Below are 22,390 nucleotides of genomic sequence, written 5' to 3'. Positions count from 1 at the left end.
AGGATTGAAGCCGTGGCCATTTAGTGTACGCCACACACAGACCATTGGATTGTTCCAGCCCTCCCCAGGATCAATACCAACTGACACTGCTGAATTGATTCTGCGGCAAGGCACTTCGATTGTTAGACACATCAAGTGCTGGCCTCCGCGCGGACACGCCCGCCATCCCCAGGCGAGCAGCAGAGGCTCAGCAAGCATGGCAATCCGGGAGGCAAGGCTGGGCCCTACACTCCCAGCCGTCCACCGAACGCTGCCTGTGCTCCGGGCTTCCTTCGGCCCTTCCTACTAATCGACAGATCCAAAAGTGCAAATCACATTCTGTAAACTCTACAGTTTTAAAAATCTGATCGTCTTAAACACTGTAAATATCTTGGCCAGTGTAATTTTCGGAGGCCAAGCGACACAAGGCCGAATTCTGTGCTCGTGACAGCAGATTCTCTGGAAATCCAAATCTCTAATTCCAAATCAGCACGCGGAATCCGGATATGTGTAAGACACCTGCCGGTAGATTCCCCATTGCCACAGTGCTGCTTTTCCAGGGCAGGGAGTCCCACGGGCACGAGCTGAGCAGTCAGAGCGAGGATGTGGTGGAAACGTACCTCAGGCTTCTTCGTTATCGCGATAAAGAACATGTGATTCTTCATTGGGTAAATGATGATGGAAACATCTCCAAAGGCGGTCGGGATAATGCCCCTGCGGTAGTCCCTGGAGTGCTCAGACCAGACGATGTGGACCTCATCATTCCCCAAGTGACGGAGCTGCCAGAACAAATTGGCTCTTTATTAATCAAGGTGATAACAGCAGTTTATGAGGGGTCATGGCTTACAAATTGAATTATAAAACTCTGAGGCAAAAATATTTTACTACCAAAAAAGGCCACAACAGTGATGCTTCCCCTGAGGATTTGAAAAAAGCACAAGTGCCTAAAAACACAGGAAACTCACCGGTACTAAGACAATGCGTGCGAGCCAGTGCTTGTGGGCACATCACGAGTGGCTATGTCAAGGATTTTTTTAAAATGGAATTTTACTTCTGCATCAGCCGGGGCCTTCTGCTTTCTATTGCTCAGCCTGCTTCTAAACAATGGAGGGCATAAGCCTTTTATCCCACATTACTGGAGGTGCTTCATAAGACTTAATTCAATGGTTATTAAGAAAATAAAAAAATATGAATATAAAGGAACATGAGCCATTATGGCACAAGTTACAAAATGTATGAGAAAGTACATTTATGATAAACCTTTAAGAAAGGGATTTTACAAAATCACCTTTGATTAGGAAACGAATGAATTTCATAAAAACACTAATAACGAGCACTTAGAGTGGTCTTATTGTCTAGAAAATATGTTCATACATATTCTCTTGTCTAACCTTCCCACCAGCTCTCTGAGGCAGACCAGGTCATCTTTGTCTCATCTGAAAGGAGAAATGGGAGCTCAGGAAGGTGAGGGCACTGCCCACCCCAGGGTGCCTAATAGCACTGGCAGACTAGGCCTGGGGCTCCCAGGTCAGTGCCATCTCTACTGTTCCATAGCTACCCAGGCTCACACCCAGAGCAACTTTATTGGTTTTTTTTTTTTTTTTTTGACAGGCAGAGTGGACAGTGAGAGAGAGAGACAGAGAGAAAGGTCTTCCTTTGCCGTTGGTTCACCCTCCAATGGCCGCTGCGGCTGGCTGATCTGAAGCCAGGAGCCAGGTGCTTCTCCTGGTCTCCCATGGGGTGCAGGGCCCAAGCACTTGGGCCTTCCTCCACTGCACTCCCGGGCCATAGCAGAGAGCTGGCCTGGAAGAGGGGCAACCGGGACAGAATCCGGCGCCCCGACCGGGACTAGAACCCGGGGTGCCCGCACCGCAAGGCGGAGGATTAGCTTGTTGAGCCACGGCGCCGGCCCGACTTTATTGTTATAGCCCAACTAGCTTAGCCGGCTTGCTTCCTCATTTTCATGTACAAAGAGAATGCAAGGCCCTCAGACAAACAGCACACTCCTGGCCTTGGCATGAAAAGTCTCCAAGGAAGGGTCTTTTGCCAGCTCTCCCAGGGCCAAGCTGTGTCAGACTGCAAGAGCACCCTTGATGGATCTCCTCCGCGGCCTGTTCCGGCCCAGGCTGGAGAAAGCTGCCTGTGAAATCAACCGAGTGAGCCTCAAAAGAAACCAGGTCCTAGAGATTAAAACCTAGGCCCAAACTCGTGTTCTCAAAGCACCACGGCCGGCTGTGAAGGCCCCTCTGACGCCTCCTGGCAGTCTGAGGTTCCGCTGCGTTCCACAGGGGCAGCCGAGGGCGCTATCTCCCACCGGGGACAAGTGTTTCTCGTTCCCTGCTCACCTCATGGGTGAACGCTACAAATGACTAAATTCAGAATCACTTTGGAGAAAAAGGCGGGGTATGTTGTGTCAACGCTAATGCTTGAGTTTTGTCTTCAAAGGGCAAAAAAGAGGCTCCGGAGCATGGCGCATTTCGAGCATGCTAGCAAAAGTGCAACTTTCTTTATGGACTACCTGACCACAAAGGGAAAATGTGAGGTGACCCCAAAGCGGGCGCGTTCCCATTTAGAAGGTTATGACGGAAGCTGGTCTGCCGAGATGCCTGTATATTCTTCCTCTCTCAGCATTTTGGGAATGACATTATTTCAAAGGAGACTTGCACCTGTACCTTTGTACCTATACTGAGGGATGTGCGATTCAGCTGTGTCTGAAACCGGGCTCCAGGACAAAGGCAGCTGCGGGGGTAGAGCACAGGCCACGATGATCCTGAACAATTTAATGGCACCTGTGACTTTCTGAAGGCCAGATTACCCAGCGCATCTTTTTTCCCCCTTCTTTGTGCTTCCCTCTCTCCTCCCACACACATAAAGGCTCACCGGGTAGCAGGCAACAGGTGTGGCCAGCCCTTTCCGTAAACAGTGAAAAACAACAACAGCAACATTGGCTTCTCATAGTAGCTCTCAGCATCTCTCGGTACGCCTCTAATCCCAACTTAGATACTACAGGTTTTCTTCCCTTTTTAATACAACATGCCAGAGCCTTAAAACACGCTCCTGCAATTCGGTCCTTTTGCAGTGAAAACATGGTAGTCGGGGTCACCGGCAACACAGCGGTGGGAGGAACAGGGACAGCACACGACTGAAGCTTTGGGAAGAACTTAGACGAGCAGTAGGTCACACCTACGGCCTTCCCTCCGGCAAAGGGAGGCAACCTCGGCTGGTTCTGGGCTCCCCGCCTTCATGAGGGGCGCGAAGGTCTCATGGGAACATCCTGTCTATCACACACGGCTCAAGTGTGCTGCTCCGCCCGAGGCCAGGACCCAGAAACCTGACAGCTCCTTGTGGTGCACATTAGCTCTGAGTTAATACAGTGAGTATTGAAATTTTGCAGTTACTCTCCCCTTTCTAAATCGGGTTACTTAACTTCATAACCCAACTAAGTCTCTCCTAATTTTATTTGCAACTGTGTTCTCCAAAGTACAGCAAGGGAGGGTAGTATCACACCGACAGACCCATCCTCCCGCGTGGCAATGCTATCCTTAAGGAAGAGCTGTTGTTATGTGCTGATAATAGAACAGTGACCATCTCAAAGCTGCCTTCCATGTCACAGTTTAATTAGCTTAACCGCAAACTAAGGGCCAAGGCCGTGGGACTGGTCGGCTGATAAATCTGGACCAAAGAGCAAAAAGTACATCTTCTTCTGCCTATAACAAGAACACATGAAGGTAAAACAAGCGCAATCAATCCGGACAAACTAGAAACGTGCCAGTGGGCTTGTTCAGTGCACACCCAGTCAAGGCGGCCGTGATGCATGGGTAACCCTGGAGGCGGGAGCCGCCACGCCCCCGCCACTGCTGCCAGTACGCAACTGGCTCCAGAGTGCCGGGGTGCTTATCTGGCTCCGAACAAACGCGAGGCTCCCAAGTCTTAAGAAATCAGCCCCATGTGCTGCCACTCTCCGTCCGGATGGAGTTTTGAAGTCTCGCCGCCAGGGTTGTTTTGCCGGCTGCCGCCAAGGCTGCACGCCGCTGGTGACACTGGTCACGGTCCACACCTAATGGGCTGACCTCCTTTCCCGACTAATTGCATTACACCGCCAGCTGGCCCCAGAATGGAAGAATTGAAGAATTCCTGCTCCTCAGCGGGCCCGGCTGCTACTTTTACTAAGTAACAGTCAGGCCTGACGTCCCCATTGTTCAACTGACAGTGCGCCCATCCCAAAATCTAAGTTTTATTTGTAAATTAACCAAGAAACTTCCTGCCAGAACAGCGCTGCCTGGAGACTGATAATGTGGGCCTTTCATCCCTTTTCCCTCATACTGTATCACTGCCAATTTGTTTTTTATGCGGCTGGCCAGCCCGAGGCTATAAAAGCCTTGTAAGACATAAGTGCAATTATAGTCCTGGAGTCAAATGAATTGGACAAATCCAATAGCACAGCTCTGTCCCCACTCTGCAAACCCCTACAGCAGTTAGATTAGCTGTGAAAAATCTAATCTAGCTGCAGCTAACAAATTTCTGCGGTGAAGGATCAAGAGTTCAGTATGGGGTTGCAACCGGATTGCAGAATTGAAAAAGTCCCCCCATGACAGGGGCAGCAGAGAGCATGAATCACTTTAGGATGTTGCAGCTCATTTTTAAGCTGTTAGAGACAATTTAGTTAGAATAAGACAAGGAACTGTGGGCTGCTGCTACTGCGGCTGATTTTTAGTCTAGCTGTGAGACATCCTGATAAAGAGAGTTTATTGCTAATGATGCTAAATCTTGGAGCTGCGAAAGGTTATCAGCTGAATTTTGATTATTACAGTAGGGGTTCTTTCTACAAGGCCAAGCCTTGGCACATTATTTATGACATGGGATTTTGTTAAGAAAACAGTAGGTCTTTTCTCAAAAACAAAAAAAAAAAAACCCCAGAACCGTACATTTACTTAATAAGCAGTTTCTGAGATATTTTATACATAAATCTATCTTCTAACAAAACAGTCTTACATCACAGAAGTACAGAAAACGGTGATGCATTTGCAGAATGGTGACAATTTACATGGCGCAGAAAATTGTAAAAATGGCCAAGCCCCGCTTAGGGTGCTGGTAGGCTGCACTAGGTTCTCTGAGATGCTGGGTGAAGCTGCAGGGTGAGACCCCCCCACCCCGCCTGCCTCCCTACCCCCACCCCACTAAGAGCTCTGTCTGCAGCAAGGGCCAGTTATCAAAAACCCGAGTCACAGAGACAACTCCTCTGACGCCTGTGGGAAACACGCATGTGGCCGGCGCGACTGCTGTGGGGCTCCCACCGCCAGGAGGCCATTCCGGCATGTGGGGCTGCCGTGTGAAAGGATGCTGGGCCTTTGCATGCTCGTCATGTCGTCTGAGACACTTGATCATTATGAAAGGTGTCTGTAATGGGGCTGTGACCCGAGTTCTGATGCCTCACACGCACTGCTGCCCATCATGTAAACGGTCCAGATGTCTGTGGCAGCGCTGGTCAAAGAGCAAAACCGCAGAGAAAAGAAATGCAGCAGGTACAGCGAGGCCCATCAGCCCGTATCAATCATCCGGCTAACGGGCCGGGGGAAGAGGAATCAATTAGACCCATGGGCAGTGGTGAGGGCTGACGGTGAGAGCAATGCTATCAGGCTCAGCACCTGCACTGGCATCAACTTACTCAGCTCTCTTAGCAATCCTGTGGCACAGGCTATTTTTAATCTCATTTAAAAGACGGGAAATGGAGGCACGGGCTCATACAATAGACATACACTTGAGCCCAGAGCCACCTGTCTCCAGGGTCTGGTGACACCTAGCACTCCAGACTCTCCAATGGCCAGTCTTAGCTGGTGTCTCAGTGCTGCCCTCAGCTCCTCACACTGCGTTGTAGGGAGACAGTGGGCATGAGGATGGGATTCTAGGACCTGTCGTTTGCTGGGTGAGTGCAAATTTCACAGTTGCTCTGGGACTCTCTTCTCCTTGGCAACTCCCAAGACCCAAATGCCTCTTCTATTAGGGCAGCCTGCTCACTTCTAACCTGGGGTCCCCTGAGGTGCACATCTCCTGTTTGGAAGTACAGGACCAAGTTTCCCTGGGGAGGGTTTTCAGGGGTAGGTGAGCATTCCTTTGAATTCCAGGGGAAAGGGCCCACAGGGTGCAAGCCAAAGCAGAGGGCAAGGTGGGCAGTGAAGGTGAGACGGCTGGGCTGCAGCACACCTGCACCTGCCATTTGACAGATGCTCCCAGACTGCGCCATAGCCAGCCTGCGAGGGGCCTGCTTTCCCAGAACCCATTGGTGCATTTGTCAGGAAGCCCTCTCTACTCTGTGAGCCCTGCCAGTCAGTGAGGGTGAAAACATTACTTTCTGTTAGGGAACATTCACGTGAGGGGGGACCCAAGAGTAGCAGCATTTAAGACCCTCCCTTTTCCTAAACCTCAATCCCAGGACTTGCGACCATGGTGAGTGAGTGCGGTTCATGAATGTCTCTATCTAGCTGGTGCCATGCTGGATGCTACAGATGAACCACAGCAGCCGTGGGGCAGATGGCGCTCCTGGTGAGTGCAGAGGAGACCCTCATGGCCGGGCGAGGCCCTGATCCGCGGCCAGCGCCAGGACAGTCTCGCTGCCAACGAGGGCAGCCACGCCTGGTCCTGAAAGAGGCCCCTTACCTTTTTGGTGAGAGAATCATCCGAGTCCGATGGCATCCGGGTGGACACGTGGAAAATCACTTCCACGGTTGAGGTAGCGTAGTAAGGGGCGGTCTGCCCGGTGCTGCCGTTGCGCTGCAGGCCACCCATGAAGCCACAGTGTGTGGAAAGGTCCACCTGACCAAGGTCACGAGAGGAGAAAAGAGCCAGGGTCAAGACTGACCTCTTCCTAATCACTAAGCAGGAATGTGGACGCCAAAGGACTCATTACTTTTCACTTCTGTTTCTTTCCTTCTGATTACATACAAATGTCATGCAAATTAGCTAAGATAAAAATATTCAGGAAATAAAGAATATTCAGGATGAAAGTGCTCCAGGATCCCACCAGGTGGAGAAAACTACTACAAACAACTCAGTGTGGATTTCTTTCCTCTTAAATACACACATATATGTACGCGTTTATATGTAAGTGTGTATGTGTACAGGAGTGTGTGTATGTACAGGAGCCCCCAGTTATTCACAGAGAGTACATTCTCAGACCCCAATGGATGCCTGACACTTCAGATGGCACCAAACCCTACATGTACTATGGTTTTTTAAAGATTTATACATTTATTTGAAAGGCAGAGTGACAGAGAGAGGGAGAGAAGGGGAGACAGAGAGAGAAAGCTAGAGAGAGATAGAAAGACAGAGAGAGAGAGAGAAAGACGGAGAGAGAGAGAGAGATCTTTCATACACTGATTCACTTCCCAAATGGCTGCAACAGCCAGAGCTGGGCCTATCAAAAGCCAGGAGCCAGGAGCTTCTTCTGGGTCCCCCATGCAAGGTGCAGGGGCTCAAGCACTTGGGCCATCTTCTACTACTTTCCCAGGCCATAGCAGAGAACTGGATCAGAAGTAAAGCAGCTGGGACTCGAACTGGTACCCATATGGGATGCTGGTGCTCAGGCCTCCCAAATTTTCAAATGGGCATAAACTAGTATTCTTCTGGCAAATTATTCTCAGACACACAAAACAGAAGAATGTCCTTTGTGCCATGTACAATCAACATATACTCTGAGTTAATGCTCCAGTCTTTTCATAAAACTCTGGTGTAAAATATATTAGTCCAATAGTAACATTTAATGACAAATAAGAATTCAGCTTCTTAGCAAGGAGAACAGTGATTTCCTGGCAGCACAGTAACTCTGCTATGCTACAGCCCACTTGGCTTCCTAGAAAGAACAGCCTTGCACATGGGTGCTTTCCCCCTCCTGTCCCCTTGCTAGCACCGGACTGGCAGACAGCTTGCACTTAGGCACCCGAAGAGTTTCCCACAACACAGGCAACTGAGAAACCCAAAGAGAAGTGATTCAAAGTAAGAAGATTATTTTAGACCTGTTGATTTCCATTTTAGCTACTCTGAATGACTTCAGATTCTGGGGATATGTTTTCCTTTAGCATTTTGACCCTGGGAGACATTTGAGTGGATGTTTGTGAGTGCATAAAAGCACCTGTCTCAGCCTCAGAGTATCGCTTTGTAAGAAAGAAACATGTTTTTTCAAATCGGTCATCTTGGGATCTTAGAGAACCAGCTTGATAGTCAACCCATCATGGCTACCAGATTTTCATTTCAACTTCTGACTCCACTGAACTCTTCTTTCATCTTTTCACCCATCAAATCATTGAGTTCTGTTTTCAAATATTTTCATTTCCAGAGAAAGAGATAAGGAGAGAGAGAAAGGGAAGAAAGGAGGGAGGAGAGAGAGGGGGGGGGAAGGGAGAAAAGAAGAGGGGGAGAGAGGGGAAAGGTGGGAGAGAGGGGGAGAAAAGGGGCGAGAGGGAGAGACTGATTTTCCATCTGCTGGTTTATTCCCCAAATGGCTGCAAAGCCAGGAGCCCAGAAATCCATCCAAGTCTCCCACGTGGGCCATCCTCTGCTGTTTTCCCAGGTGCATTAGCAGGGAGCTGGATCAGAAGTGGAGCAACAGGGACTTGAACCAGCGCTTGCATAGGATGCTGGCATCACAAGTAGCAGCTTAATCTGCTGAGCCACAGTACTGGCCCCAAGTCACTGATTTCTTGTTCAGTCTCCATGTTGTGGCCAAAGCCATTGCTTCTCTGCCCATATTTGTCTTCATTTACTAGAAACTATCTAAACTGGGTGAGCCCATCTGACTACTCAGTGTTTATACAAAGCAGGTGAAAAACTGTTATGAGGAAAGTTTAGAGGAAACAAAAGCAACAAACAGAAAATGTCAAATTCAATACATTCTTCAACTTCAGAACTCTACCTACACTATCTTTAAATAATTATTTATTTGAGATCACACACACACACACACACACACACAGAGAGAGAGAGAGAGAGAGAGAGAGAGAGAGAGAGAGAATCTCCCATCAAATATTCCCAACAGCTAAGGTTGCGGCCAGGCTAAAACCAGTAGTTGGAAACTCCATCTTTGTCTCCCAGGTGGATGGCAGGGACCCAACTACTGAAGCCATGAGCTGTTGGTTCCCAGGATTTGTGTGAGCAGAAGTTGGAATTGGGAAAGCACACAGGGCCTGAGTCCAGGCACTCTGAGATGGGATGGGAGCATCCCAGGAGCCATCTCAGTGGCTATGCCCAATGCCTCTCCCTGCTTATGCTGCCTTTCAATATAAAAACAAGTAACAAACTACACAGTGTCTGCTTTAGACATCGCTTTAAGTAGTGCTGGTCAAAAAATACTAAATGGAATTCATTACCTCCCATCCAAGTCCAGCAACGAAGTCTTCGTACGCCTGGCTTCCTCTTTCGTTGGAGAGGATGGAGCACTTGTCTTCTTGACCCTCGGCAATGTAGAACACTGCAATTTTGTGAGTCTCACGGCTGTAAATTTTTAAAGTTAAAGGAGTCAGAATCCTTATGTATACAATTTTATTTTACTATCTATCATGACTCCCACTGTTTTTTTTTTTTAAGATTTATTTATTTATTTGAAAGGCAGAAAGAGATAGAGATAGAAATAGCGAGAGAGAGAGAGAGAGAGATCTTCCATCTGCTGGTTCACTCCCCAAATGGCTACAACAGCTGGGGCTGGGCCAGGCTGAAGCCAGGAACCAGGAGCTTCTTCTGGGTTTCCTAGTTGGGTGTGGGTGTGGTGGAATGAGAAGGCCATGCCAAGATGGCCACTGGCAACAGAGCCAGCCTGGCAACAGGCTGTGATTGGATGGCTTTGGAAACTGCCTGGCAACAGGCTGTGATTGGTTAGGGCATAAACCGCCCCTTGACCAGATTGGCTGCCTCGGCTATATAAGCTGATGTAACAACTGAAATTAATGAGTCTGCAGGCTGCTTGCCTCTGGCCTGCTTTCACCCGGCTCCCAGGGTCTGTGTGGTGACTCCGCACCTCTTGCCCCTACCACGCTCCTCCTCTCAGAACAAATCCACCTCAACATGCAGGGGCCCAAGTACTTGGGCCATCTTCCATTGCCTTCTCAGGCCATAGTGGAGAGTTGGATTGGAAGTAGAGCAGCCAGGACTCAAATGGGCACCCGTACGGGATGCTGGTGCTACAGGTGCAGACTTAAGAAGCTATAGCACATCACCGGCCCCAGATTCCCACTGCTGTGCTTGTATTTACTGAGAACTTAGTAGGGGTCCATGACTGCTTGAAACAAGACCTCATTTATTCTTAGCAACTGCTCTAATGAGATAATTACTACTATTGTCACCTCTCTTTTAGTGGTGGTTGAAGGGAGGCATGGAAAGTGACACAGAAAAGCACACATAAGGAGCAGGGGACTGGGCATGGCAGCAAGGCAGTCTGCTTCCTAAGAGTACACCCTAGACACAGGTCCACTGAGCAGCACGCGAGAACACGTGGTTGTGCAACTTCTCCCCGTCTCTGGTAAAAAATATCTTCTAAAGTCACTCAGACTGACGCGCCTGAATATGTCTACGTGACCACCCGCCTTTCTAAACCTGGATATGAAGCTGTTGGGTGGTTTGTTGACTGGGTCTGTAAAATACCCCAAGATTTCTTCCAAGCAGGACATGCTTAGGTATTTTCTTTGTGCAGGGGTGTGCCAACCCCAATCTCTGACTACACTGAGGGGGCCTGGCTGGGGGGAGAGTTAGCCCAGAGACCTCTGCCTGCTTCTCCCTTGATGCATTTTGGGCACGTTAGTATTAATTCAGGGAAATATGATTCGCACTTTGAGGAAAAGAGCCCTGGCTTTTTTGCTTTAATCATTTTGTGCATCTTGCACAGGCCTTGGTGTACACTAGATGTCCAGTTACATCTGTTATACGTGACATATTTGAATGTCTAAACAATTTTTATAAATTTACCTGGAGTAAGGTGCCAAAGTAACTAGACCTATACCAAGCAATCTGGTGATAATGTAGAGATGAAAACAATATTGTTCAAAGAGAGCTTTAACGAAGAAGCACTCATTCCAAAGCCCCCCTCATTCATGAGTTTTGCCACAGTCCCTAAAGGTTCATATTGTCCCTCCTGCAGCAGTTTCATGCTTCTCCTTATTTTCGCTTATATTCTGAAACGTCTCATAGGAAAAACCATCAAGTGTTTTAAACAGAAAAGAAATGTTTCTTTGGGGACTGGCACCATTGTGCAGCTGTTAAGATGCCCGCTGGGATGCCCACGTCCCATATGGGAGTAGCTGAGCTTAAGTCCCAGCTCCACTTCTGAGCCAGCTTCCTGCTAACATGCACCCCAGGAGGCTGCAGGTGGTGGCTCAAGTACTTGGGATCCTGCCGCCCACAGGTGAGGCCAAGACAGAGTTCCAAGCTCCTGGCTTTGGCCTGGTCCAAAGTGTCTCAGACATTTGGGGAGTGAGCCAGTGAATGGAAGATATCTCTTTCTCTCCCTGTGTTTTGAATAAATACACAAATAAATAGAACTTTTAAAAAGGAAATGTTTCTATTATCTAATTGTTTAATATCTCAACATTGTAATCTGATCAGACACTAATATTGGTATGGAATTAGGTTCCAAATTTTAACAAATTAATACCACCTTCTGCATGAATTATTTTTCTACTAAATAAGCAGGACTAGTTGAAGCTCAGCTTATATTAATAACTGGAGGAAGAGAATTCTCTCCTTCTATTCAGCTTATAAAGCTTGGTCACTCTATAGTTTATGGTAATAAACATACTTGGATGAAAAATTACAACATACAGAAACAGTAAAAAAAATCACTTGCAAACTTAACATGTAAGCAAAAAATATAGCTGTTAACATTTTGAGTACATTTCCGCAGATAAATACAAGGACCTACTGTACTCTATTGTGCAACTGAATTTCTTCACTTAAAAAATTTGCAAACACTTTTTCTTATTATGGTAAAGTACGTTATCACATAAAATTTCTCATTTCAACCATTTAAGCATGAATGCTTAAACCAGGTGCTCCCAGAACAAAATTATTAACGGTTGTACAACATTCGACTACGTTAATAGACCAATTCCCACGTTATCAGTTGTGGGTGTTTAGGTTGCTTCTATTTTTAAAGATACTTTCTCATTATCTGTAATATGTCCTTAGAATAGAAACAGATTTTATTGGTTACTGCATATATATATACACACATATATATATATATATGTAAATAATTTTTTACAGGTAAAAGACAATAAAACAGAGGGAGGGAGAGACTGAGACTGTTTCACTCCCAAATGCCTCGATCAGCTAGAATTAAGCCAAGCCAAAGCCAGGAGCCAGGAACTCAACACAGGGTTCCCAGGTTTCCCAAGTAGGTGGCAGGAACTCCAGGATTTGAGCCAAGGTCCTCCTAGGACCTGCGCTGGCAGAAAGCTGGAGTCGGGAGCTGGAGCTGGAAATTGAACCCAGGCATTCCGATATGGGATGTGGGCTCCTTAACCGCTAGGCTTACCACCTGCCACTACTGCCCTTTTTTTTTTTTTTTTTTTTTTGCTTTTGATACATATTGCCCTGCTGGCACCCCAACACCCTGCCAGGTGTGCAAGAGCACGCGTGTGAGGCGTCTCTCTTGATGGGAACAGCTGCTGTAAGGAAGAGGACTTCTGTGGGGAAGGATGCTGGGGGCTGAAGCTCTTGTGGAGATCTTGCATTCTGTCCAAAAGCTAGTGTTCGTGCTCTAGGGAGCTCTCAGATCACCACCATTTACTGCCCAGTGTGACAGGCAGGGGACATCCAGAAGGGACACCTAGAATCTGGTTAGCCTAATCCAAGAGCTATAATAGCTTGGAAACTCAGATAATAATAGAAATCATAATTTATGACCTAAAAAACTGTCTCTTTCAACAAAAGGAGAAAAAAAAGTACAGTTACTCAATAGCTTTCTATAGTTCTCTCCACGTATTTAAAAGTCTTCAGCATTTCATTATTCTCTGTTCTATGGACTTGAACACACATAAAAGCAACCTCAAGTTCATTTGAAATGTTTCTGCTTGTTCTCCTGGAAGTCCGAGCTTTATTCCGCTGTAGCTGCTCCTGAGTCCTTGAGTCCTTATTAACCCAAGCTGCGAGCACAAGAGAGCAAAGCCCCAGTGATGGACTGACTGATGCGAGGGTGAGGAAAGGTGACCTTTAGTTGTAAACAGTCATCAGATTTCACATCCTCCAAAATGTTAGCACCGCAGAGAGCCTGCTAGGCTGCAGCCGCTGCGTCTGGCCTTATTAGAACCGGGCTTTTGAAATGGTAATTACGACATCAACAGCACTTCATACCCATAAGCCTTACAGCCAACGCCTGAAGGAGCAGGTAATTCAGGAACACACATACACAACATCAACAATTTCCCCTTCCTCACTACGATGCGGTTTTCTTTCTGGCGAGGGACAGAGCAGAATAGCTCAGTCTCCTTGTCCTATCACACTGAAAAGCCAAACCAAAAGAAACCTGCGGTTTCCACATCCACCTCACCACACAGTGCCGAGGCGGCTCTCACGCCTGTGTTTAAGAGGGGAGCCCAGCGTGGTTTGCAGGTCCAGTCACTCATCGCACTATTTGCCTCTTGGCTAACGTCACAGATGGTCTCCACCTTCCTTAAGAGAGCACTTAGAAGGAAGGAACCGTGAGAGCAGTTCCTTGGCCAGCAGTGATGTCAACTGATTTCAGAAATAAAATGAATGTCCTACGGAAAGCTGGGGGACATGGTGTCTTCTTCCCTGCTCCCTGACTGGTATGTGGGACCACCCAGACTTCCTGGAGCTGAACTGCCTCAGACTTATTTCCAGCGTTTTCAAAGAAAGAACCTTGAAAATACTTTTCACCATAAAGCCGCCTTCCGGATGTCGGGACGACATTAAACCCTGGAGTTGGGGTTTCGAGTGAGGGTTAATCAAGGGGCAGAGGATTGCCCATCGGCTACTCAACGCCATATTTTACGGCAACAGCGCCCTAGGGAGCTAATTCAATTGTATCTCAGGCAAGGAAAGTGCATTAACACTCAACAAATGGGCCACAATTACAAGATGCCAACATATTCACTTCATACCAAGAAGCCCTGATGATTCGGCACATGCTTCACAGGCTGGGCTTGGAGGACAGGAGGGAAAGGAAGTGAATGCCCAAGCCCTTCTGGGAAACAAACAAACAAACAAACAAACAAAAAACTCCTACAGAATTTCCACAGAGAACTCGGTTTCCGTTCTCTGGAGTAAAAAAGAATCCCAGTTAACAATCGGGACGCTGGATCAGACGAAGGGCAAGGTGCAGAATAATGGCTTTAGGTTTTTCACCTGTAAGGAGTTTCGCAAAATCCTTTGGACTCAAAGCTCTCACTCTAAGTTCCATTGGACAAATCAGGAAACAAAGACATTTTGAACAACCAGGGGGGCTTCTGGCTAGAGCATGGTTCTTTCCCGAGGTGCAACTGGAAATGAACCGTTGAATCCTGTACCCTTCCTTTTTTGAAGTCCTGTGTATTTCTTGATGCTAAAATATCTATCCCTCTCCAGTGGGCAGTGATGCCACCTAGAAGAAAAGTCCCACCTATCTCTTTCTGAGTCAGGCTTGGAACAGCACCTGTTGGAGCCTCAGGAAATGTACAAGAAACAGTTTGGGCAGCGACCTGTGTGTAGCTGTTAAGAAGCTGTTACAAGGTCCTGAATGACCTGGAACGCATCTGGGAAGGCAGAAAAGTAAACGAGGGAAAAGGGAAAAAACAAAAGGAAGAAAGGAAAGAAAATCTATGTCCTCTGATCCTCATATAGTGGCCAATGCAAATGAAAGCCTCTCAATATTATATGCTTTGAAGGAGTGAAAGGACACATAGCCATCAATAAGCCTAACATGATTTTATTTGTTCAGTCAGTCCTTAGTGGTGCTACAAAGGACCACTTAAAAAAATTGTCTTCCGTATATCTAAAAGAAAATTCTAACTGGAGTGTACTGTCTATTGTGTTTATATCCAGGTCCAGGATTCAAGCCATCAAATAGGATCCCAGTTGCAAACCTGATATGCACGTAACAGTGACATGAACCACAAGTTTGCTCGAAAATAAAATGTAAGTATGAGTCACTCAGAGTTTCGATCAAAACTCTAACATAAATGGCAAAAACCACAACAAACCCATCTCAACACAAATGATGGTGACAGTGTTTTCTTGGCAGGTCACAACTCATCACTGTGAGTGTCTTCCGGGAGAATCTCGTGCCTTAAAAGGAAAGCACAGCAGTGGATACAGGAAGGAGTGAATGAATGAGGTCACAGGCCAGTAACTTCCCCAGAGGCCAGGACCAGGCAAATGGGGCTCTGCGCTCTCCTTTCTTCCTTCTCCCTTACTCAGCCAGCCACTGTACCACTCTTTGAAAACACACAGCTCAAAAAATTGTGTTTTAAAATTCATGAATCAAGAAGGAGGGAGGAAAATGTAGGGAATAAAACACAATATGAAGAGTTGAAAAATCAACTTGAAGAAAACAATCTGAATTTTTATTTGAGAGCTGATGAAATGTTAGGATATCCCTAAAGGCAGTAACAGGGGTACAAAGCAGGTTTTGTTTTTTAGAGGTTTTTAAGAATTAAAGATGAAGGAAGTAATTTATCTTTTGCAAGACTTTTAAGCACCTGTTACATCTAAGAACTATCCTTATTCCAGACTTAGAAGGCTTTGGAAGCACACATTTCCCCAGATTACAAAGTCGGTTATGGCTGTGAGCTCATCTTTGGAAATACTTGCGGAAGTATACAGAAAAGCTGTAAAGAAAACTGAGGATCTGACCAACTTTGGAGAATGAGGTTAAGTAACAGAGAGTTATTAATTCCAGCATGTTGCTTTCAGCTTTCCAATACTGGAAAGCCAATGGCATCCAGGTTGCCAGTGCGCTGGTGTACAGCATGGACTATCACACCAGATATACTCAAGTTCAAATAACACCACCCAGGCGCCCGTGGGCTCTCTGACCTGGGTAAACCTGTTTCTTCAACAGAAAAAGAGGTGGCTGCAGAGACTACATGAAAATGAGTATCTACTGGCTGCTTCACAGAACGGTACTCAATCCAAAGTGCAGACTTGGTGGGGGGGCACCGACCTCTCTGTCCTTCAGCATAGCAAACATAAAAAGCTTAAACTTTGTGGGTAAAAATGCCTGAAGTATGGCATGTGCAAATGCCAGGGGAGTCCAGGTTACAGGACGACCCTTGGGTGTCTCCGTGGGCACCGTCACTGCTGCAGCTGTGTCTGTTTTCTAAGCACACACAGGGACAGAGAGAGGACAAAAGTGGTCTGGCCCACGTTCACGTACCACTGCCGGGAGTCCAGATTCTTGAGCTCTCGCAACAATTTTGAATTTTTCTTCAACAGATGAAAATTCTTCCTTTAAAGAAAAAAAAAAAAAACCAGTAGATTGGAGAAAAATGTGAACACAGAATAATCTTGTCATTTTCCAATCTATTACAAACATACCTAACGTCTGTCTACCTACTGCCTAACCTACAGAATAAACTCTACTCTCCGTAAGACTTGCAAAAGGTATACAAATTCCACTGCATCCCATTACCATCCAGGGCCGCTGAGGGCTCTGTGGTCCACTGTCCCCCACCCTCCCCGCACCCCCTTTCTTATTGGATTTGGGCGTTCCTCTTGGGCTCCTGTGTCACTTCATCCCTCACAAGAGCTGTGTCAGGTCTGCCTCCCTTACCACACCTACAGGCAGATGGAAGCTTATTCACCTGCATAGTCTACTCCCATCCTGCGTGCAGGTCAGGATGATAACAGACAGAGCGTCATTAAAAAACTCACACGCACACAGAAAATGCTCAAAATCCTTTAGAACAGCCAACAGGTATTTGGAATTCAATCTGTGTACCAGTGCAGCACAATCAGTCCCATTGCTGCCTTTACCTTGGCAGCTGAAGGCAGAAGAGCCTCCACTTCTATTCTCACCTCCCTCAACTGCAAGCTGACAAAAAGGTCCCAGGGAAAGTGCGGATCAAAACGGGCACGAGGCTGGCGCGGGCTGTTACCTCCTGTCCCAGGAGTTCATGCCCAGGTCGTCGAGCAGCAGCCTGCAGAAATAGAAAGGTCCTCGGGGCTCCACCGGGGACGGCTGCCCCTGGCCTGTGACCTTCGTGGCAGCCTCAGAGCTGCACCTCTGGACGAACTCCTCCTCCTGGGCGTCCTGGCGCAGGATGACCTCCGTGATTTCCCGCTCTTGCTCACGGTTCATCCCGCACGGCGGCGGGGAAGGCTCGTTCAGATTTAGCTGCGATGGCAAAAGGCATTCGGGGCTCGTATGGCCAATGTTTTCAAGTAGTTGGTCGAGGATGTCCTCTCCCTCCTCAATTTGAGGAAAATCTGTCTGAGGTCCACAGGGGGGATGACCCCAGCTGGAAATCAGAAACGAAGGATTCTTCCCACTGGGCGCTAAGCAGCCTCCTAAAGGCCCGTACAAAACCTTGCCATCCCAAGAGTACTTCCCTGAGATATCCCTCACGATGACTCTCACGTGCGAGAGGGCGCCCCCTGGTGACCGGCCAGCCGGTCCTTCTGTGGGCGTCTGAAGGTAGGAGATGAGGGTGCTGTCATTGAACACGAACAGCTGCAGGTTTGGGCTGCGGAACACCTCGGAGGACAGCTCGGAGCCGTCGGCGTGCGCGTTGTCGTGGTTCTCGCTGACAAGGCTGTGCAGCATGGCGGGGCCTCCGTGGAGTGGGTAGTGCCCCAGGTGATTCACCAGGTGCGCCATCACCATCCGGGCAGTCAGGGGGATCAGCTCCACGCTCCTCCTCTTCTTCTCTGCCAGCACAAGGAACAGAGCATAGAGAGACACTGGAGAAGCAGCGTGAAAACTCAGGCCACCACCACCAAACTCCAGTTTGTACTTGCAACATTCTGTTTCTTCAGCCTGGGATTTTCTTTTTTTTCCATATATTTTCTTTTTGACACTAGTTCTATTTGAATTTAAAAGCAATTTAAATAGAGTGTTTAAAAAAAACTCAACATATGTGAGGATTTCATCCTGAAAGGGACTTTTTTTTTTTTATAGGTTTATTTATTCGAAAGAAAGAACTACAGAGAGAGAGAGAGACAGACAGACAGACAGACAGATCTTCATCTGCTGGTTCACTTCCCAGAGTGAACATTTGGGACTGGGGCAGGCTAAAGCCAGAACACTAGAACTCCATCTGGGTCTCCCATGTAGGTGGCAGAGACCCAAGAACTTGGGCCTCCTGCCACTGCTTTCCCAGGCACATTAGCAGGGAGCTGCATCAGAAGTGGACCAACCGGGGCTGGAACCTATGTTCACCTCGGATGCCAGCGTCACAGGCTGCGGCCTAACCTGCTGTATCACAATGCCGATCCTGCAAGGCACATTTAAAAATGTGTACAGTAGATAAGGAAAGAATGAAAGCCCAGATCCTTAAAGAGCTCTGGAGAAGACACAGGGGTAGGCCGGAGAGGTCACCTGGCCCTCTTCAGTGGGGCAGATGTGCAGCTGAGAAGAAAATTAATCAACCCTATGACAGCTTAAATACATTTGAAGCAATTTGCTTAATAATCGTTGGGACAATTCATGTTTGGTTGTTAGGGCATTTTAAATATTTAAGAGAATCTGACAGTATTAATGACTAATGGAAATACTTAGAAGGCTTTAACTAATTTGTAGCTGATGATTAAATACCCAAGAGCAAGTGATTTACAAAACTATGGAAATTATTTTGTACAAAATATAAGGAAATTTTTTTTTTTTTGACAGGCAGAGTGGATAGTGAGAGAGAGACACAGAGAAAGGTCTTCCTTTTTGCCGTTGGTTCACCCTCCAATGGCTGCTGCGGCTGGCGCACCTCGCTGATCCGAAGCCAGGAGCCAGGTGCTTCTCCTGGTCTCCCATGCGGGTGCAGGGCCCAAGGACTTGGGCCATTCTCCACTGCCTTCCCGGGCCATAGCAGAGAGCTGGCCTGGAAGAGGGGCAACCGGGATAGAATCCGGCGCCCCAACCGGGACTAGAACCCGGTGTGCCGGCTCCGCAAGGCGGAGGATTAGCCTGTTAAGCCACGGCGCTGGCTAGGAAATATTGTTTTTATATTTATACAAAATACATGAAAAGACTCTGACAACAGTATGTATAAGTAGACCTTGCAAAATTAGGTATTCGGGAGAAGCAGATAAACTAAATCCTCATGTATGGGTTGAAATGACTACTTTAGCTTAAGAGTAGAAGTTAGGGAAATTTTAATCTGCCAAATTAATAGAAGTATTATACATTAACCAAGGAAGAGGTGAAAACAAAACCTTTAATTTTAATAAAAGAAATCACTAGATACCTTAAATAAACTAAGATTTATAATTTGAGCTTAAAGCTTTAGGAAATAATTGGTTTCTAAACTCCAAACATGAAAAAAAATGCTAATTAAAACATAATTTTAAATATGCTTTTTCATGCTAATCATCTTCCCTCCTAGACATTAAAAGTCCAATTGCTTTATTTATAATACATCAATGTTATGATGTATAAATCTCACAAAGAAACAACACACTTCAGGCTCAAGCTACTCCTGTGCAATTACTGAGAATGAGATTGTCCTGAGTTTTCTTGGATTTTTAAATTTTTTCCTGCCAGTGAACAAGAAATCACCTGCATCCAATCATTCAAAATGAAATTTCATATCAAGCAGCTCATTTTAAGAAGCAAAGAAGGTCATCTACCTCTGTCTCTGAAATTCAACTTTCTTCCTCGCCTTGAGTAGAAGCTGGTATCATTTCCACACAACTAAGAAATTTAATGTCCAAATTTAATGCCAATGCTAAGAAACAGTAATGCCCCAAACAGCAAATGTGAAGCTAGCCAGGGGTTGGTTGAGTTCATATGTAAAACACCTCCTCCGGATGACAGGGCAGAGCAGGCTGTGAAACTCTAATGATAAAGGTCCAATTTGATAAAGGCCCCAGGCAGAAAATAACAATTAGAGAATCAACCTTCCCGTTCTTTTACTCACACAGGTTGTCCTTTCAATCTGAGATAAATACAGATGCATCTGATGGACGTGTTTTAAGTCTATAATGGGAAACTAGTCTGGAGTCTCACTTAATCAGATCATAAACCACAACCGTGCCCAGTAAAACCGCCAAATATCTCTGGTACTGAAAAGTCAGGGAAAGGCACATTTGTGAAATAATAACTGTTCTTCCTGGGCAGATGCTGGGTGAACCGACTGCCTGCAGATTCCCTGAAACATGAAGAGGAAGTCTGGACCCCATTCGTGAAAAACGAGTTCATGACATCCACAAACTGAAAGAACTGATTCCTAGGATCCTTGCTGGTCTTCATTTGGGGATGAGATACGAAGGTAGCATGTTTAAGCTCCTCACTGTCAGTTCTGAAAGCTCCCCCCATCTTCTCTGTAAGCAGTTAGGTATCTAAGATAAGCAATCTGCACACTAGGAGCAGAGTTAGCAGCCACCTTGGTTGGTTGACTGTGTCTCTTGCTTGGGACTTTAGAAGGACACTTCAAAAAGTCCTTGGGAAATAGAATGAAAAGATAAGTTTATTTGGATGTTTTTAAGAAAACTGGAATCCACCCATATAAAGGATTCTTAAAAATTTCATAAAAATGCGCATAATAAAAGAATTATGCATGTATTTGAATTTTTTTTTTTTTTTTTGGACAGGCAGAGTGGACAGTGAGAGAGAGAGACAGAGAGAAAGGTCTTCCTTTTTGCCTTTGGTTCACCCTCCAATGGCTGCTGTGGCCGGCGCATCTCGCTGATCTGAAGGCAGGAGCCAGGTGCTTATCCTGGTCTCCCATGGGGTGCAGGGCCCAAGCACTTGGGCCATCCTCCACTGCACTCCTGGGCCATAGCAGAGAGCTGGCCTGGAAGAGGGGCAACCAGGACAGAATCTGGCACCCCGACTGGAACTAGAACCCGGTGTGCCGGCGCCACAAGGCGGAGGATTAGCCTAGTGAGCCGCGGCACCGGCCTAAACTTATCTTTTTTGAAAAAAAGATTATTTATTTGAAAGGCAGAAATACAGAGAGAGAAAGAGAGAGACAGAGATCTTCCATTTGCTGGTTCACTCCCCAAATGGCAGCAATGGCCAGAGCTGGGCCAATACAAAGTCAGGAGTCAGGAGCTTCTTCCAGGCCTCCCACATGGGTACAGGGGCTCAAGGACTTGGTCACATTCTGCTGCTTTCCCAGGCCATTAACAGGGAGCTGGATTGGAAGTGGAGTAGCAGGGATTCAAATCAGCGCTTTGGGATTCCAGTGCTGCAGGCGGAGGTTTAATTTTCTACACCAGAGCAGCAGGCCCTAAACTTATCTTTTGATTCCATTTTCCATGATCTTTTTGAAGTATCCATCTGAAAGTAGTAATTATATCAAATAGTAACTAATGGTCTAAAAGAGGATCATAAAAATAGATTAAAATATAATACTGCTTATCAGAAACTACCTGACTATAAATAGTTTTGTTATGAATGATAAACTATGACACTGAGTGAAAAAAATCCTTAAATATACACACACATTTTGTAAAAGGTCTTTATCTTTCCTTTTCACACTTAACAAAATGTACCCACTTATCAAGAGTGTGCATGCTGGGGCCAGCACTATGGCACAGCGGGTTAAAGCTGTGTTAAAGTGTGCAGTGCCGGCATCCTACATGGGTTCGAGTTCCGGCTGCTCCACTTCCAATCCTGCTCTCTGCTATGGCTTAGGAAAGCAGTAGAAAACGGCCCAAGTCGTTGGGCCCCTGCACCCATGTGGGAGACTTGGAAGAAGCTCCTGGCTCCTGGCTTCGGATCGATGCATCTCCAACCGTTGTGGCCATCTGGGGAGTGAACCAATGGATGGAAGACCTTTCTCTCTGTCTGCCTCTGTTTCTAAGTCTGCCTTTCAAATAAATTTTAAAAAAAGTGTTCATGCCAATATGTTTATAAACTTGCTTTTTAACTTGCTAGTATCTTTAGGAAATTGACATTGATCACCTCTACTCGGTGTTCAATAGTGTACATGAACCCGTTTTTATGTGTGTGTGTTTGGTTCTATGTAATTTCATCACATGCGCGGATGGCACACCCCCATTCTGACTCACACTCCAGTGCCCAGATATGGTCTCTTATCATTTAGGGAAGAGTGGTAGTTAAGGAGGAAATACAGCAGCCTCCTAGTCCTGGGAATCCCCAAGGAGTCTAAAATGGACTTTGCCCGTGAGCAGAGAGCGCCATTTCCAAACTGCCGCAAATCTGCCATCTCTTCTCAGGATGCCCTCCTAGTCTGGGACACTCTGCAGGCTCCTTTCGAAGCCTGACCATCCCACTAAGTCTGCCTTTGGTCCTTCCTTGTGGGAAGGCCCCCAT

The 22,390-nt window shown here is 46.7% G+C and overlaps 1 protein-coding gene across 2 annotated transcripts in view; it reads right to left on the bottom strand.

Moving 5' to 3' along the window:
• The window catches only part of RALGAPA2 (Ral GTPase activating protein catalytic subunit alpha 2), a 340,680-nt gene that overhangs the window by 102,666 nt on the left and 215,624 nt on the right, over window positions 1-22,390 (bottom strand). For both annotated transcript variants that reach the window (XM_062203794.1, XM_062203795.1), the window contains exons 32-36: window positions 17,055-17,826; window positions 16,334-16,405; window positions 9,339-9,462; window positions 6,634-6,789; window positions 600-758 (exon numbers count right to left, since the gene is read on the bottom strand). In XM_062203794.1, the coding sequence (XP_062059778.1) occupies window positions 600-758; window positions 6,634-6,789; window positions 9,339-9,462; window positions 16,334-16,405; window positions 17,055-17,826 (1,283 nt within the window). The remainder of the gene's footprint in view (window positions 1-599; window positions 759-6,633; window positions 6,790-9,338; window positions 9,463-16,333; window positions 16,406-17,054; window positions 17,827-22,390) is intronic.

This window comes from Lepus europaeus, chromosome 10 (assembly GCF_033115175.1).
Source record: "Lepus europaeus isolate LE1 chromosome 10, mLepTim1.pri, whole genome shotgun sequence".
NCBI lineage: Eukaryota > Metazoa > Chordata > Mammalia > Lagomorpha > Leporidae > Lepus > Lepus europaeus.
The sequence above is the reverse complement of the archived record's forward strand: the minus strand, read 5'-3'. Positions and strand labels throughout refer to the sequence as shown.